The sequence below is a fragment of the Lithobates pipiens genome, unplaced genomic scaffold (assembly GCF_037356315.1).
Source record: "Lithobates pipiens isolate NorthernLeopardFrog02 unplaced genomic scaffold, aLitPip1_a1.2 Scaffold_19, whole genome shotgun sequence".
In the NCBI taxonomy this organism is placed as follows: Eukaryota; Metazoa; Chordata; class Amphibia; order Anura; family Ranidae; genus Lithobates; species Lithobates pipiens.
Window position 1 is genome coordinate 56,708,499 of NW_027507764.1, and position 16,493 is coordinate 56,724,991.

At 45.2% G+C, this 16,493-nt stretch overlaps 1 protein-coding gene across 1 annotated transcript; it reads left to right on the top strand.

Annotated features, from left to right (window-relative positions):
- Positions 1 to 1,268: 1,268 nt before the first annotated feature.
- On the top strand, positions 1,269 to 14,195 carry BET1 (Bet1 golgi vesicular membrane trafficking protein). The gene is made up of 3 exons (XM_077490773.1): positions 1,269 to 1,477; positions 11,973 to 12,029; positions 13,994 to 14,195. Exons 1-3 carry the CDS (start codon positions 1,355 to 1,357, stop codon positions 14,147 to 14,149), a joined length of 336 nt encoding a protein of 111 aa, XP_077346899.1. The 5' UTR covers positions 1,269 to 1,354; the 3' UTR covers positions 14,150 to 14,195.
- The last annotated feature ends 2,298 nt before the right edge of the window (positions 14,196 to 16,493 follow it).

A 16,493-nucleotide genomic window follows, 5' to 3' on the forward strand; every position in this document is an offset into this window, starting at 1 on the left:
TTTTTATCTATTGGTTGATATAGTTTTTTAAATCACTGTGCACACTTACTGAGAATATTTTTACAGAGATCCTTTTCTTATGTGTTGTTTTCTTTGACACGATTTTGTGTATGTCACATGATTTTACGTGTTCACCGTATTTACACAATTTAGCACATGGTATAAAGATATTTATACGCATTTATTTACAATAATTTTCGGCACTGGCACTTTATGCGATTTCCTAGCCACTAGCAAACCTGTTTCACATAATTCTTGTGTTTTTTAATGACTTTTTTATGCACATTGGTTTTTATTTATGGTGTAGTTGATATTTCTATAGATTTATTCACTATCTAGCACTGGCACTTCTTATGCGATTTTGTTAATCGCATTAAGAATCACTATTTATTTTGCTTACCATTGGATATACTTTGCTATTCACATTGTGACGTAGAAGTCACCCACTCATATTCGTTCACACTTGAGCATCATTTTTTTCATATTATTTCGCCAATTTTAGCCGCCCATATATCCCCTTTTAGTCTGGGCGATAACACATCTAACTTTAATTATTGTGATGTGGACAGAATTTACTAACCTCTCAGGATAATATCACCCAACCCAGTACTGCGCAACACTACTTCTTATATATTTTTCCTGTAAAAAGGGTTCAAGTACCCCACTTCCAGTGTATGCAGCAGTACAAAATTAGATCCTTGTTCTCTTCCCTGATTAGGCGCAGGAATAACCCCTTAATACTTATTCTGATACCCTCATACATTGTACAGATCGGTGAGGTGATTGGGAGGTTGCTGTGCTCTCCCTCATACATTGTACAGATCGGTGAGGTGATTGGGAGGTTGCTGTGCTCTACCCTCATACATTGTACAGATCGGTGAGGTGATTGGGAGGTTGCTGTGCTCTACCCTCATACATTGTACAGATCGGTGAGGTGATTGGGAGGTTGCTGTGCTCTACCCTCATACATTGTACAGATCGGTGAGGTGATTGGGAGGATGCTGTGCTCTCCCTCATACATTGTACAGATCGGTGAGGTGATTGGGAGGATGCTGTGCTCTCCCTCATACATTGTACAGATCGGTGAGGTGATTGGGAGGATGCTGTGCTCTCCCTCATACATTGTACAGATCGGTGAGGTGATTGAGAGGTTGCTGTGCTCTCCCTCATACATTGTACAGATCGGTGAGGTGATTGGGAGGATGCTGTGCTTCCCCTCATACATTGTACTGATCGGTGAGGTTAGTGGGAGGAGAACGCGCAGTGCACAGTCTTGTCTCCTCCCGCTCTCCGTACTCCTCCCCCCCTCCTCAGGACACGTAGTCAGTGTGTGTTGGATGTCTGAGCGGCCAGCATGGACCGGGACGGGATGAAGCACAGAGACGGCCGCCCGGAGATGAGCGGCTACAACGTCTATGAACAAGAGAACGATAGGCTGACCGAGAGCCTCCGCCTCAAAGCGAACGCCCTGAAGTCAGTAAGTGTGACTCCCCCGGGCCGCCGTACAGCAGAGGGGGGCTCCGGACTCCATCTCCCAGCATGCACCGCACATTGCTATAGGCCGGGAGAGGATGCGGGGCATGATGGGAAATGGAGTCCTCCCATAGAGATGGTGATTGTGTGTGTTCCAGCTGTTTACAGTTACAGGTCCTGTGATACCTACACTGCCCCTTCTCATAGACTGCCCCTGCCAATAAAGTAACTAAAGACAAAACACTCCCTCCCCCCCCCCCCCCCCTCATCTTGGATAATGGAGGGTTATGACTTCTGCCAGATGTTTTTGCTATTGGTGAGATTTCCCTTCACTTCCTGTCCCAAAGACAAAACAGGAAGTGAGAGGAAACCTAAATGTCACCACAACCAGTGTCCCCATTGGATGGTTTCCCCTCTACTCTTCTGGTGACAACCCAACGTTTGGGGTTCTCCCATTTATGTACCTCATATAGCCTGACTGGAATACTCCCAGGAAGTTGCTAAGTGAGGCCTAGTCATCACCGTTCACCATTGCAGGAGTGAGATCTTTCTCTGACTCGGACCCCCTCACATACCCCCCTCCGATGCGGGAGCCCTGAGCTCAGGGATTGTGAGCTTGATCCTGTGATGGAGGAGGTGGGCAATAACAGCTGGGAGTGTCTTGGCAACATCCTAGCAACAATGCAGGGCAGGGAGATGCAATCTCTGGGAATTATATAGGTGAAGGCCATTTACGTACCTCTGGAAGCCTGACTGGAATATTCCTAAGACGTTGCTAAGAGAGGCCTAGTCACTATTGTCCACCTCCACCATCAGAGGATGGAGCTCTCCAACTCTGAGCTCAGAGATACTCCATCAGGGCAAAAAAGGAGTAGGTGAGGGGGTCGGAATAAGAGGAAGAGCTCACTCCTGTGATGGTGGAGGTGAGCAGCAACAGCAGGGTGTGTCTTAGCAACGTCCTAGCAACAAGGCAGAACAGGTAAATGCAATAACTGGGAGTTGTATAGGTGTAGGCCATTTATGTACCGCCTGAAGCCTAACTAAAGACGTTGCTAAGTGAGGCCTAGCCGCTACTGCTCACCTCCACCATCGCAGGATGGAGCTCTCCAACTCTGAGTTCAGAGCTACTCCATCAGGGGAAAGGAGCAGTATGTGAGGGGGTCTGAGTCAGGGGAAGAGCTCACTCCTGTGATGGTGAAGGTGATCAGTAGTGGCTAGGTGTCTCTTAGCAACGTCTTAGGAGTATTCCAGTCAGGCTTCAGGAGGTATGTAAATGGCCTACACCTATATAACTCCCAGAGATCGCATCTAACCTGTCCTGCCTTGTTGCTAGGACGTTGCTAAGACACACCCAGCTGTTACTGCTCACCTCCTCCCATTACGAGTGAGCTCACAATCCCTAAGCTCAGAACTGCTGTATCAAGAGTAAGAAGGGGTGTGTAAGGGGGTCTGAGTCAGAGAAGGGGCTCACTCCTGTGATGGTGGAGGTGATCGGTGACGACTAGGCCTCACTTTGCAATGTCTTTGGAGTTTTCCAGCCAGGCTTCATGAGGCATGTACCTGGGGGAATAACACATTTTGAGGGGAGATTCAGAGAAGGAGCTCATGCTGGAGGTGAACAGTAACAGCTGGACATGTTTTAGCGACGTCCTAACAGGGCAGGATGGGAAGATGCCGCCTCGGGGAGTTTTTCAGTCAGGCCTCATGAGGTACATAAATGGTGTACACCTATAACAAGGGCATAATTCAACTCCGCTCAGAGCTGCACACCTTGTATTTATCTGAAGACACCCCTTACTTGCATGGGCAGTTTTTTGGTAAAGGTGGACTATCCCTTTAAAGTGGAACTAAAGGAAAAACTTTTTTTTTTTTTTACAGCGGGTCAAATATGTATTGAACACATTTGTCCCGGTAAATATATTTCTAATAGAGGGTATTCATGAAATTCTTACCACGTTGGTAACAACCCATGTGATCCATACATACAAAGAAACCAAAACAAATACGTTTAAAAAGGAAGTTTTGTGTAATAAAATGGAAGGACAGAGTGAAAAAACATTGAACACGCTAACTGAAATGCATTTAATACTTGGTACAAAATCCTTTGTTGGTAATGACAGCTTCAAGACGCCTCCTGTATGGAGGAACTAATCGCATGCGTCGCTCAGGTGTGATTTTGTCCCATTCCTCCACACAAACACTCTTCAAATCTTGAAGGTTCCGTGGGCGTCTTCTATGAACTCTGGTCTTAAAGCGAAGTTCCACCTTGAAATTTTTTTTTCAGAATCGGACTCCTCTAAACCTATAAAAAAAAAATTTGGAGGAAATTTTTTTTTCTTTTCTTTTACACTTACCAGAATCGTCCTGTTGCCATGTAGTCCTCCTAATTTGCCACTTCCTGGTCTGTGGAGCGCCTTGTTACTCAACCCCCTCCCCCGAGCATATCATTTCCCCGAAGTCCCCAATTTCCCCAACGGGCGGTACCTTCCTCCGTCGCCGTCTGTTTCTTATGGCAATTTAAGAAACAATCGGCCCTACGGCCACGGGTGAATCGATCGAGAGGTGCCTGCTGGTTACCCAGCAGGCACCTCTCCAATGCTTTCTCAGGAAGAGATATTGATTGGACTTCACATGCCCCACAAGCACGATGGCAACGGCCACGACAGGAGGGAGAGAATTGTAAGTATTCGGTTTATATTTTAGAAAGATCCTCAATTAACCTTGTATAATCCTTTTTTAATTTAAAAATTAATAATGCTCGGATCAATAAAAAATAAAAATAAACAGTTGTCCGGAACTCCGCTTTAATTCTTTCCATAGATTTTCTATTGGATTCAAGTCAGGTGATTGGCTGGGCCATTATAGCAGCTTTATTTTCTTTCTTTAAAACCAATTGAGAGTTTCCTTGGCTTTGTGTGTTGGGATCATTGTCTTCCTCAAACGTCCGCCATCGTTTCATCTTCATCATCCTGGTAGATGGCAGCAGATTTCCATCAAGAATATCTTGGTATATTTTTTCATTCATCCTTCAATGATATGAAGTTTGCCAGTACTGTATGCTGAAAAACAGCCCCACACCATGATGTTCCCACCACCAAACTTCACTGTTGGTATGGGGGGTGTTTTTTGGGGGGGGATGTGCCATTTGACCCCCAAACATGGTGTCTATTATGGCATCCAAAGAGTTCAAGTGTGGTCTCATCTGACCAGACTATATCCTCACAATATTTCACGTGTTTGTGTAAATGTTTTGTAGCTTCAACATGTTTTTCTTTCAGCAGTGGAGTCTTGCGCGGTGAGCGTGCATACAGGACATGGCGGGTGAGTGCGCACTTCACTTCCTGTCATGTAGGCTCAACCGGAAGATGATACCTTTCCAGTGTCAGCCAGATCCCCTCATAGTGAGTTGGCGCTGTGACAAAGATTTCCCCATTGGAAGCGTCAGGGGACCTGCTTCTAGATTACATGTATTCTGATTCCTATACTCAACTAAGGATGAGCTCAGAAAGGGAAACCTCGGCTCCAAGATAGGAGAAAGAGCTTTTGCCCTGGAGGGCTATCAGTGAGCCCCAGGTGCTGGCTGATACACAAAAGGTAGGTAGGCAGGACAAAACTCTGGATGGGCGCACACCGGAAAAAGACTTAAAATCTTGTATTTTATTGAAAATCGTAGGTCACATCACATCACATGGTCCACAGCAAAGGAAAAGGGTGCAAAAATGCTTGCTGACACGTTTCACACTGGAATCAGTGCTTACTCATAGCTTTGAGTAATAGCTATGAGTAAGCACTGATTCCAGTGCGAAACGCATCAGATTTTGCACCCTTTTCCTTTGCTGTGGACCATGTGATGTGATGTGACCTACGATTTTCAATAAAATACAAGATTTTAAGTCTTTTTCCGGTGTGCACCCATCCAGAGTTTTGTCGGCACTGCAGAGCGCTAATCACAGGCAGTGAGACATTGTCCTGGCTGCAGAGATCAGGAAAAGTCTTGTTGCCTGTGATCAGCGCAGTGCAGACTTTTTGGCGGGCTCTACACATGCTGTTTGTGAGCATGCCTGAGCTCATCCTTCTACCCAACCCATAACCACTTGCCGACCTACCTCAGTACATATACTGCAGCAGGCTGCCTTGTACAGGCACTGTAACAGACCTGTATGATGTGGCTTGGTTCTGGGTGTACGCCCCTACCCGCCGGCTCTGCTGTGATTGACTACAGTGGGACTTAGCCATCAGGGGTCATGTGCAATGCACACACACCTAAGCCCAGAAGTTTGACATGTTGTACCAGTATGTTGCCATGCATGGGGGAGCTGTCCACCAGCAGTGAATGTATTGCTGGTGGTCCACAAGTGGTTAAAGTAGAACTATGGGCAAGACCACCACCTTTTTTTTTTTTTTTTCCCATTTTGGATAGAGTAAGGAAGAGTTATAACCCCTGTCAGGTTTTTTTTTGCTATCTGTGTCCTATTGGGAGATTAACCTTCACTTCCTGTCCCATAGACAAGGCAGGAAGTGAGAGGAAATCTCTGCAAATTAAGGGAATATCCCCCCCCCCCCCCCCGGTCGCCAGAACTAGTGTCCCCATTGGAAAATGCCCCCTCTTACTTATCTGGTGACAGATTTATTTATTTATTTTACTTTCACTTTTAATGATAATAGTAATCGGGACAAATAGAGAGGGGGAATCTCCGTAATGGGGGCTCAGACAGCAATAACAATTGACAGGTTTTGACAAAGCACTTCTATAGTGTGAAACGCGTCAACCTACCTACATTTCCCCTGCTTGTACCCATCCAGTGCTTTAATATTTATGCTTCAATAAAGACTTTATACTTTACTTTCTGTGTGGGTGTTCTGCCGATCCGAAGATTCTTTGTTCCAAAAATTGACAGGGGTTCTAATCCCTCTCCAATCTATCCAAAACTAAAAAAAAGTTTTGCCCTTAGTTATACTTTAATGTGTAGCTCCACTTTTATTCGATCAGGGCTATAAAAATGCACTGATTACTGTATGAATGACACTGGCAGGGAAGGAGTTTCTAACTGTGAGGGAGGGAGAGGACTGACTGGAAGTACAGACAGATCGCTGTTCCTGATCCCTAGGAACAGACGATCACTCTGAACTCCCCTGACAGAACGGGGATCTGTCTGTTTACATTGAGAGATCCCCGTTCTGGCTCTCTGTGGAGCGATCGCAGCCGCTGGCCACGCATCAGATCCCCCATCGTGCAATGGGCATGCGCCTGCTATAGCTGGTAAAGGGACCGAAGTACAGCAATTTGCAGGAACAAGACAACCTGCCGTAGTATAATGATGGCAGCTGCTCGGCAAGCGGTTACAGTGGCATTTTATACAATCGGCTTCCGATCCCCCATTTTTTACAACCCTTTCAATGATTATACATTCTTTGTATCTTGTGTGATCTGTCACACATATAGATTACTGTGCAGATGCAATGAAATAGACTGTACAGTGAAATGGCATCATCTGCAGCCAGTAAGAGCTAAGATTAGCACTGGGGGGTGGATTGAAGTGACCGGCCGTACGTGTTTGGTGTGTCTGAATCACCACAACAAGCAGCTTATTCTCATTGTGTTGCTAAGCCTGCGATTGTATGCAGCGTATGTGTCACTCGCACAGTGTTGGTCATAGTCCTCAGAGATGTGTTTGAACTTCAGTCTCTGAATCAACATTGACAAATCGCCTTTACTTTTCCTACACAGATCAGCTGAGATCAGTTTAAAGAGCGGGTATAGCCAGGACAGGATAGGAGTGCGTGTCAAAGTCTTATGCCTCGTACACACGATCGGACTTTCCGCCAACACAACCGTGGAATTTCGTCCGAAGGGTGTTGGCTCAAACTTGTCTGGCATACACACGGTCACACAAATGTTGGCCAACAATTACAAAAGTAGTGATGTACTACGTGGCTTTTCACCTCTTTAGCACCACCCTTTGGGCTCCTTCTGCTAATTTTGTGTTATTAGAAGTTTGGTGAGTGTTGATTTGCGCTTTTCTTTTCGCGTTTTTCATTTAGTGCTTTTCAGTTAGTTTCTGAACGGCCATCAGCCAGACATGCTGTGGAATCGGAGGAGATAACGTGTTATTTATTATTGGCTTTGAAGTTCTTGCTTTGACATAATTTTTTTGGTTGAATAATGATTTGATTTGTTATGTTTTCTATATTTTTGGAGGCATAGAATGCACTTTTTGGTTAAGTTCTATTGGCAGATAGCATGTCTAATTTTTATTTTATTTTTTTAATGCAAAATAAAAAAAAAAATAGTGTAGAATAATACTTGGCTATGTGTTTTACTTCAAATGACAGTTTGGGAGTAGGCAATTACAATTTAAAAAATACAATGTAAAATTAACAAGGGACACCAACATAGTTGTATCTTTGATCTTAAAAACTTAATTATATTATAATTAAATATTATTCTTGATATCACTAGGAAAAAAAGGTCTTTGAAAATTAATTTGCAATAACTCCATCAGTATCACCAGCAAAGCAGCTTCATTATTATCCCATTAACCACTTACAGACCGGACCATTTTGCTGGTGAAAAACCAGACCACTTTTTGCGATTCTGCGTTGCTTTAACTGACAATTGCGCAGTCGTGCGACGTGGCTCCCAAACAAAATTGACGTCCTTTTTTTCCCCCACAAATAGAGCTTTCTTTTGGTGGTATTTGATCACCCTGTGGTTTTTATTTTTTGCGCTATAAACAAAAATAGAGCGACAATTTTGAAAAAAACGCATTATTTTTTACTTTTTGTTATAATAAATATCCCCAAAATATATAAAAAAACATTTTTTTTCCCTCAGTTTAGGCCGATACGTATTCTTCTACATATTTTTGGTAAAAAAATCGCAATAAGCAATTATTGATTGGTTTATAGCGTTTACAAAATAGGGATAGTTTTATGGAATTTTTATTAATAATTTTTTTATTATTTTATTTTTTTAACTAGTAATGGCGGCGATCAGCGATTTATTTATTTATTTATTATTTTTTTTTTATTTTTTTATTGTGACTGCGACATAATGGCGGACACATCGAACATTTTTGGGACCATTGTCATTTATACAGCAATCACTGCTATATAAATGCAGTGATTCCTGTGTAAATGACACTGGCAGTGAAGGGGTTAACCAGTGGGTGGCAGTGTAGGGGTTAAGTGTTCCTAGGGGTGTGTTACTAACTGTGGGGGGGTTGGGCTTTCATTTAGTGAACACTGATCTCTGCTCCAATCACATGGAGCAGAGATCAGCGTCACTAGTTGCTAGGCAGAATGGAGAAATGCGGTTTACAACAGCATTTCTCCATTCAGCCGCCCCGTGAGACGATCAAGTCCGCGGGACCCGCGACCGGACTCACGGGTGTCCCGATGGCATGCGAGCACGCCGGCGGAGGCACGCTCACGATGGCAGGGCGGCATTGAAGATTGGACGTACCTATACGCCAGTATGCCTGCCCGTGCCATCCTGCCGATGTACATCAGCGTGCGCTGGTCGGGAACCGGTTAAAGAAGAAAATTGTGCGCTGCATTTCGAGATTTCATAATTCACGTCACAAATGTTAATTCTCCATTACGAGCGCTAGTTTACAAGACCAACCGCTTCTGCTTCCGAGCATGCGTGTTGGTACTTTGGACTTTTGTCCAACGGAATTGTGTACGCACAATCAGAAAATCCGACAACACACATTTGTTGGCGGAAAATTTGAAAACATGCTAGCCAACATTTGTTGGCGGAAAGCCCGACAACAATTGTCTGATGGAGTGTACACACTGTCGTATTGTCCGCCAACAGCCTGACATCACACATTTCCCGTCAGAAAATCCGATTGTGTGTACGGGGTTTTAGTTTTACTCGGTAATACATATGAGAATTCCAGGTATGGATATGTTATGCATGGTTACATTGTTCCAGCTTTTGCCAGTGTAACCTTGTATATACCATACCTAGCTGGCCCCCCCCCCCCGGAAGTCGGAAATCGTCACTACTCCAGTGATCTCCACCTCTGGGTCCTGTGCTGAGTAGCTGCTCTGTTCCATTGTGAACATACAGTAGGAAATCATCTGCTTGGTACGGGCACAATTTATTTTCTCAATGAATGCATAGCACTCTTGTATTAGATAAGGTGGAGACGCAGGATGGTGATGTCACACTCTTCACCTTGTCCAATCAGAGAATGCTTTGTAACTGCAAAGCATTCTGTAAATGGAACCTGTGCCAAGCCGCCGGCCTCCTCCTGATTATGCACAATGCATCAGGGCAGCCGCTCAGCTGGCGTAGGATCTGGAAGGACATGGAGATCACTGTAGCAGCGTACATGCAGCACAATCTACGTTTTTTTTTTTTTTTTTACCTCGGCACCCCCTTACAGTGTTTTTACATTCGTATGTGCCAGGGGTCTCAAACTGGCGGCCTTCCAGCTGCTGCAAAACTACAAGTCCCAGCATGCCTCTGCCTGTGGGAGTCATGCTTGTAACTGTCAGCCTTGCAATGCCTCATGGGACTTGCAATTTTGCAACAGTTTGAGACCCCTGAGTACTTGACTGTAACTTTAATATTGATTTAGGCTACTTTCACACTGAGGCGCATTACAGGCGCTACAGCGCTAAAAATAGTGCCTGTATAGCACCGGGAAAGAGCCTCTCCTGTGTCTCCAGTGTGAAAGCCCGAGGGTTTTCACACTTGAGCGGTGCAGTTGCAGGACGGTAAAAAAAGTCCTGCAAGCCGCATATTTGCAGTTGAAAACAATGTGGCAGCGGCACTTTGTGGGCAGTTTTAACCCTTTTTTGTCCGCTAGTGGGGGTTAAAACCGCCCTGCTAAAAATGAATAGAAACAATGAATGGCGCCGCTAAAACGACGGTAAAGCAGCACTAAAAATAGCCCCAGTGAGAAAGTAGCCTTAATGAAACCTCAGTCATCTTTTAGCCCTTGTACACACGGTTGGACATTCCGATGGAAAATGTCCGATCGGACCATCGCCGTCGGAATATCAGACCGACAAAGTTTTAGAGCTGGGCTATAAAATTTTCCGACAACATGATCCGATTGGACTTTGTCCGATCATTTGTGGAGAATTCTGATCGGACAAAGTGCCACGCATGCTCAGATCAAATTCCTAGACCAAAGCTATTGGCTACTAGCCTGAACGTAGTCCCGTCGTAACGAAAAAAAACGTCATCACGTTCAGAACGATCGGATTTTCCGACAACTTTGTCCGACCGTGTGTATGCAACACTACTTTTGGACAAAATCTGACGGATTTTGTTGTCGGAATGTCCAACCGTGTGTACAAGGGCTAAGACCTGATGTCTCACCTGCCCTCCACTGATGCTAATGGAGCACAGGTCACACTCCATTAGCCTCCTCCCCGGCCACCACAGCTGGGAAAAATGACAGGCAAACTCAGAAGTGATGTCATACAAATCAATTCCTCCCCTTTACCCAGAAGCACCCGCCATGCCAGACAACTGTACAGCTTTTGGATAGATTCCACCTGATAATCGGCTTGTCCGATTTTTACATACATTTTTCACTTTCAATAATTTTTTGTGAAAAAGGGGTAATAATATAGTACAGAGAGTACATATTATTTTACATTTACATTTTTACAGTGTTTGTAAAACCCCCACTGCTGCTAAGCGTATGCCATGTATCGGTGGCAGCAAAAGGCTCAAACATGCTACAAGTACAAATATGATTTGTTCATTTACCATAAGTGTAGCGTTCTTCTAGGGAACAAGTGCAATAGGATCCAAAGGGCTCCACACTGGAAAAACTGCATCCACATTATTCATAATTTTCTAAACATTATATACAACAAACAGAGACACTATGGGAGCAAGGAAATAGTCAACGCGTTTCACTCTGCTGGAGCTTATTCATTAGTCAGGCAAAAGCTCCAGCAGAGTGAAACACGTTGACTGTTTCCTTGCTCCCATTGTGTCTCTGTTTGTTGTATACAATGTTTTGAAGATTATGAATAACGTGGATGCAGTTTTTCCAGTGTGCAGCCTTTGGTTCCTATTGCACTTGTTCCATATGGCTGGATGAGTGGTTCTTGCACCTGAATACACAGGATGTGAAAGGGCTTGTGTGATGCACCCGCATGGAGCAGCGGCATACACATATAATCTATAGTGTACGTCTAACTTCCTCTTTGACATGACGACTCAGATCTGAATACCTAAGCAAGTGGTGTCAGCCCTGCCTCTTTCTTTTCTGTTTGATAAAAAAAACAGACACCTCCTTATCTCTCTCCCCCCCTCCATCTCCATATCCCCTTCTTGTGTCCAGGCAGAGAGTACAAGGAATTATCAGATCACAGGTTTTCTGTAAACATTATTATTTTTGAGCCTATGAAATGGATATAACAAACTACGCTTGATAGTTTTAGCAGATCAAAATGGAGCAAACCAGAAAAACTCATTATTTGTTACATGCTGTAACATTTTGCTTTCTTTTCTTCTTTAGCTTTCCATTGATATTGGTACAGAAGTGAAATACCACAATAAATTGCTGGGAGAGATGGTGAGTATTTTGTAGCAGATCTGTATCTGTTGGATGTTGAAAGTTCAGATCTGATTGGTGTCTATAGGGAATGAAGTCCCTTTTTAGTAGGTATACAGTAACATATCAGGAGTTCTTGGAAAGAAGTTACATTGCGTAGTCTGGTTGAAAAAAAGACATATAATTTAAAAAACAGAAGGGGGTAAAAAAATATATATTGTGTGTGTGTGTGTGTGTGTGTGTGTGTATATGTATATATAATCCTGGGCTGTGTGGTTGGTGGACATGCCAGGGGATGGGATATTCATGGTGTTTGTTCCCAGATCCCTTCACGCCACAACCCCCCCCCCCCCCCCCTTTATATCAGTGTCCTCAGTTCACCTTCACATCATAGCCCACCCCCCCACAGTGCAGTCCCCTTTTATATCACAGTGCGCCTTTACATTAATGTAACTGGGACTGTGATGTAAAGGGGACTGCAATGATTATAGTGCCCCTTTACAGTACCATACCCTTTATGTTAAAGTGCCCCTAGCAATCTCTGCCTCCTCCATCACGGTGCCCCTACAGTCCCTCCCCCTCGTCCCTTTCCTCTCCCTATATTCTAATCTATGCCTCCCCTGCACAGGACTCTTACTTTTGACAGGGAAGAGGCTGTGCTCAGTCTGTGTGTCCTCTCCTGGGTCCCCCGCCCGCCCAACAATATCATCCTATCAGCGGGGCAGGGGGTCGGAGGAGCTCTCAACTCTGATCTGTGGGTCCTCCCTCCCCCTGCCTTGCTGATAGGATGACTTTGTTGGCCAGGTAGGTGGAAGAGCTGGGAGAGGACACACGGGCATAGCGGACAGCAGGTGGTGAGTGGCAACCACGTTCTGTGATAGGGCCGCACAGACCGCAGTCACCGCTCGTCTCCTGCTGTGTGGCCATGTCCTCTACAGGCTGGTCCGCGGCCCTGGGGTTGGGGACCCCTGATCTAAGCCTTTCAGAATCCTCCTATGGACTTGTGCAGGGATCAGTGTACTGATTGATCCTCCCTGAGCATGCTTTGCTTTCAGGGGTCAACAACCCTTTTCCACTTAAGAGCCGGATGCAATGTATGTGAATGCATGGAGGGCCGCATTCACCTGCTAATAAATGAAGATAATAATAACCCTAACCTAGTAATAATAACAGTACAGGTTTACCTCACTTTAAGGTGCTTCACTAATACAAGGCCAGTTCACCCTGAGGGAACATATGGCTAGGGATTTCGGATTTTACTGTCGCCACCCCCATCCTGCCACCCAAGGATAGCTGACAATGCCATCCTTGGTTGCCAGCACGGTCTGGAGATGGGGTTCCTGTCCCTGGGGGAGAAGAGGTCCTTTGTCCCCCTTTCCATCACTCCAATAGTGCTTATCTTTCTCCCCCCATCAAGTTTCCTGTCCCCTGCACCCCCCCCACACTGTAGTGTCCTCTGTCCCCTGCACCTCACCCCACGGACACACAGGCACGCACTGTCTAGGTAGAACTCTCCTACCTTACACAGTTGTAGAGCACAGCAGAGAGCAGGGCTCTCACAGGGCTGCATAGGGGAGGGAACTGCTGAAGTTAATTTTTATTACATTAACAGGCTTGGTGTTTGGTTGTCGGGTGATCCTAGCAACCAATCACCTGCTGTTTAATGTAAAAAGTTAGTCATTGGTTCCCGCCCCCATCCAGCCCTGTAATATCAGCCGCTCGCCGCTGTCCAATGAAGAGTATACAGCGGAGAACGTGTCCGCAGGCCGGGCGCCCATTAATTAATCATGAGCACTGACAGGCCAGACAATTATCAGTGGTGGGCCAGGCCGGGTGCAGCCAGTGGGATGCCGACCCTGCTTTAGATGCATACCAGCCCATGGGGATGTTCCTCGGGGCACTCCAGGGAGCATCTGTGATATTGGGGTTCTGTGTGAACTAAGCTGTAGCAGGCTGACTGATTCCCATTTCATTTTCAATTCCAGGATTCAGACTTTGACTCCACAGGCGGTCTCCTGGGCTCCACAATGGGCCGACTGAAAGCCCTCTCCAGAGGCAGCCAGACCAAACTTCTTTGCTACATGATGCTTTTTGCTCTCTTTGTCTTCTTTGTCATTTATTGGTTTGTGAAGCTTAGGTGATGATTTTGTATATATTTTTTAATTAAATATTGTGCCACTGTTGTAAGTTTTGTCTTTTTCCTAGCCTATATCATTTAAAGTGATATTAAAAGTTGGATTTTAGTTTGTTACTAAAATAATAAATATGTTATACTTGCCTGCTCTGTGCAATGGTTTTGTGCAGAGCAGCCCCGATCCTCCTCGTCTGGGGTCTCCCGCTCCTGGCTCATCCCTTTCTCCAAGTGCCCCCATAGAAAGCTGCATAGGGGTGCTTCTGCGTGCTAGCTCCTGACCCCTACTCTGTGAGTCCATAGGGCTCAGGTATGTATTTGGGGGGGGGGGGGCAAGCTGCATGCAGAAGGGTTTTTAACTGCTTACTTACTGGCCACCATATATATATATATATATACACGTTGAGGTAGGGGAGCAGCTGTACCGGATCATGATTGAGACTACAACTATGATCCCAGTGACAATTTTCTTTTGTAAAAGTACTCTGCTAGAATACGTTTTACAGGTGGCGGAAAGGGGTCCCGCCCCCTACCCCCCTCCTGTCTCCACGAGCAATCGGGAAGCCCAGTAACGATGTGCTTGGCGGCATCCAGCTTCGGCCTCAGAGTGAGAGAAACTGAAGCTGTTCATCCCACTGTGTGGGCAAGTGTGTCTGCTCTTCTCCCACCCCTCAAGCAGAACCAGGGAAGGGGGGGAAGACGGGATACCGGTACTGGTGTACAAAAGCAATATGATGGCGGCGCAGCCACCAGACTGCTTCCACTTGACAGACAAGGGTCTGCTCACCAGATTTACACACAGTCCTGGTGGCTGCAGCCACCGAATTGTGTGTGAGACCCCCCACCCGGGGCCAGGACAGACCTGCCAGTCAAAGGGTTCAAGGAAACTCACCATGGTAAAACAAATGGGAGCTACCATTGCACATCTGTTTTTGCTGTCGTCTTTATCATCCTTGCATAATTACCTAATAATAATTGACTAAAATTAAACCGGCCGGGTACTTGTAATTGGTCATTAGCCACAAGGTAAACTTGGGGCTTGGTCATTCGAAAACGTTAGTTTCCTTATTTCTGTATTGACATTTTCTCTTTTTAAATATTAGGTTTGCACTTCTTAAAGGGTGTTTCTTTTTATGCTTTTGCGTACCACTTCCTGTGTTTAATTTTTTTCCTGCATGACTCAAGTTATCAAACTGCTGCTTTGCAGTAGAAATATCTCATTGAAATCAATACTGTTGAGCCTTAAGTGACCTTTTATAGTTTTAGAATATCTTGTGCTGTCAGATGGAGTTAAATTCATCAAGACTGCAGATAGCAATAACAGGTGGGCCCCTGGTTTGTAATTCATCCCCTTACAGCAGTCATCATTTAATAGTGGACCATAGTCTGAATACTTCTCCGGACCGTCATCCAGCCAGTCGGAAGTGCCAGATCCCTGTTGCTCAGCAGTCATCGGTTGCTGGGACTGCAGGCATCCTAGCAACCAATGAGGTCACATGTACGCCACCCTTCAGCAAGGTTCTCGGTGCAACTCCCATGCCCTGTAGCTTGCTGCCTCTCCCAGCTCTCGCTCCCTGCCTGCCCTTAAGGTATGCTGTTTACTGACATGCTGTTGTGCAGTTTACAGGGGCATGCTGAAGGGCACATATTATGTCAAGGGGCACTATTATAGGCACATACTATAGAAAGGGGTACGCTGATGGCCACAAATTATTGAAAGGGAGACTCTGATGAGCACATATTGTGGAAAGGGGCACTCTGATGGGAACATTCTATAGAAAGGGGCACTCTTATGGGCACATATTGTGGAAAGGGGCACTCTGATGGGCACATATTGTAAAAAGGGGCACTCTGATGGACACATATTGTGAAAAGGGGCACTCTGATGGACACATATTGTGAAAAGGGGCACTCTGATGGACACATATTGTGAAAAGGGGCACTCTGATGGGCACATATTGTGAAAAGGGGCACTCTGATGGGCACATATTGTTAAAAGGGGCACTCTGATGGACACATATTGTGAAAAGGGGCACTCTGATGGGCACATATTGTGAAAAGGGGCACTCTGATGGGCACATATTGTGAAAAGGGGCATGCTGATGGGCATATGTGGAAAGGGGCATGCTGATGGGCACATACTATGGAAACGGGCACTCTGATGGGCACATTTTATGGAAAGAGGCACTCTGATGGGCATATACGTTGAGAAGGGACACTGATGCGGAAATATAAAACCTGACAATAAATATTGTTAAAATGCTATGGAAATTGTACATTTCTCTTTTTTTGATAGGAATACAGTGACTACAATCCTCATACAGTGACTACAAGCACAAACTTGAAATTTGGAC